The 2,312-nt window shown below is 33.9% G+C and overlaps 1 protein-coding gene across 3 annotated transcripts in view; it reads right to left on the bottom strand.

Moving 5' to 3' along the window:
• Nucleotides 1-280: 280 nt before the first annotated feature.
• The window catches only part of SYNCRIP (synaptotagmin binding, cytoplasmic RNA interacting protein), a 21,851-nt gene continuing 19,819 nt past the window's right edge, over nt 281-2,312 (bottom strand). For 2 of the 3 annotated variants that reach the window (XM_010024821.1, XM_010024823.1), the window contains exon 11: nt 281-1,600. In XM_010024821.1, coding sequence (XP_010023123.1) covers nt 1,559-1,600 — 42 coding nt within the window. In that variant the 3' untranslated portion in view covers nt 281-1,558. The remainder of the gene's footprint in view (nt 1,601-2,312) is intronic. The other variant, XM_010024822.1, reaches the window with a different exon arrangement.

The raw sequence follows: 2,312 nt of genomic DNA, 5'->3' as shown, positions 1-2,312 counted from the left end.
GTGTATTTTCAGGAATGCAAAATGATTGTTTGCCATGAGCATTTTCAACATATGACATGTCTAATTTTGTTAAAATTTGCATTTACTGGGGGAACTGGTGTGTATAAAACCTTAATTAGGTATAAGCTTCAATTTTCATTGTGGTGCCTATGGGTATGTAGTACAACTGCAGTATCCCTTTGGGCAGGGGGTTAAGGGAAGCTCTTTATGCCAAGTCCGAAGAAAGACTTAATTTTATCTATCTTTTACCTATATGAAGTTGGACTTGGCAAGGTTATTTTGTTTTTGTTTCATCTTTTTTAAGGGTGGTTCAATAGAGGATGCTTCACCACTGAACACTCACTGTCATCAAGGTGCTTTAGAAAATTAAAAACATAGCACAAATGATTGTACTCTACTCTACTCTACAGGTTATCATGATCTGCGTAAGAGAAATGGAAAGCTGATCCACATGTTTTTACAGTGATCAGCAGTAAGAAATGCACTAATGAAAACATACCTTTTACCTAAAAAGCTAAACTACAGCCATATACTATTCTATGATTTATGAAAAACTTCAAAATATCCAAATGTCAGGCTTCACTGTACAGTTGTCAGTTTTAGTCTGACCTTTTATAAAGGGACACTGCAGTATTTAGTACAAGTTGCTGATGCACTTTTTTTGAACATCTGATGTCTTACAAAAGTAACATCTTGCTAAACTATTATACATCCAAATAACTACAATATCTGAAGAAGCAAGGCTGCTTTTTCAGCCACAAAATACGACAAAAGCAAGGCCTGTTATGATGGTCATGAGGAAGTCTTACAAAGCCTCTGGAACTAAAGGCAACTAAGAATGTTACATTTGGTATATTATAATCTTACCCTCATATCATATTAAACAAGCCTTGCTTTTATCTACAAAGATTTTCTATGTACAGTACAGACAGGGTATAGTTCAATCCTCTGCTACTGAGGTAGTTAACCAACCCTTTAAAAAAGGTTCTGAAAAGAACCACTATCTGGAATGCCTGACTAACCAGCTCTGATGATTACACCTGAAACTGCTGTATCTGAACACAATTCATAAGTGATTACTATATAGACAATCATGATTAACCTTCATGAGCAGAAATAAATTTTAAGGATACCAATGATGGTATTCATCTAGACCACTGCAATAAAAAATTTAAATGCAAGAATTTGTGAATACCACTTTTGGAATCCTTAACTAAGAAAACTTGGGGGAAAAATCTACTTAAAGCAGATTTTTTAAAAGAACGACTTTATTCTTTATTAAGATACCATGCTAGACGTTAAGGATTTTGTTGAACACATTGGGGAAATAGAGTAGCTTTAGTTTAATAACTTGCACTGCAGAGAAAACTGTTAAAGAAATTCATTTCAAAGTCCAAGTATTAGTTCAAATGTCCCATATTTGAATCCATGATCTTCGCAGGAAGGTCTTTTGCAACAGAATATGCTCCTATACAGCTGAGATACTTAAGGTTGCTTGATATCCTTACCATTACTCCACTGCAAGCTTCTGGTGTAATCCCACATAGCAAGTCAGTCTTCATTGTAACAGGTCAGGACCGGCCTCGACCCCTTTTCCCTGCTAGCCAGGTAACAAAAGGAATCAATTAGATAAATCATTTTAAACTCTGGTCTGTACATTTGTTAACATAAAATCTTAGCAAAATGAATTATTTTAAAATAAAACTATTAGACAAGAACATTTTGCCTCTGATTGCCACTAACTTTGGAATTTTGCTATGGGGAGTTTTACCACTTTGTCACAAACTGGTATTATTTAAAAAGTTAAGCTTTAATCCTTGTATCACCAGCTAAGGTTTTGCGCACTGAGTCACAAACAACTTTACATTATCGAAAATTCCCAGTAACAGTAATAGAAAATTTAGTGGTTATAGTCATCATGAAAACATGTTGAAAATTGAATCAAGTCTAAGCATAATGTGACTTGCAATCTACTTTGAATTTCAATGACCTAACTGCTTTAGGCACAACTTTTAAAAAAAGATCACATCTTTAAGGTGCAATCCTTCCATTTTCTTATTTTTTGTTATTTTTAATGGTGTTCAGAATCTAAATAATGCCAAAATGAAACAGAAAAAAATACCTAGCAACCATTTTCAAGGCAGTTTTCAAGACGACTCATTTAGCTGAAAAGCACCACTGAAGAAAACAGACTAAAAAAAGTCTATATATTATATCAGGGCTCTAAACCTCATCCATCATCTTTAATGCATATTTCAGATAGAGATAGATATATATATATATATATATATACACACACATACACATGCGCG

This window comes from Nestor notabilis, unplaced genomic scaffold (assembly GCF_000696875.1).
Source record: "Nestor notabilis isolate BGI_N333 unplaced genomic scaffold, ASM69687v1 scaffold8572, whole genome shotgun sequence".
Lineage (NCBI taxonomy): Eukaryota > Metazoa > Chordata > Aves > Psittaciformes > Psittacidae > Nestor > Nestor notabilis.
Note: the sequence above shows the minus strand (reverse complement) of the source record. Positions and strands in the feature narration are given on the sequence as shown.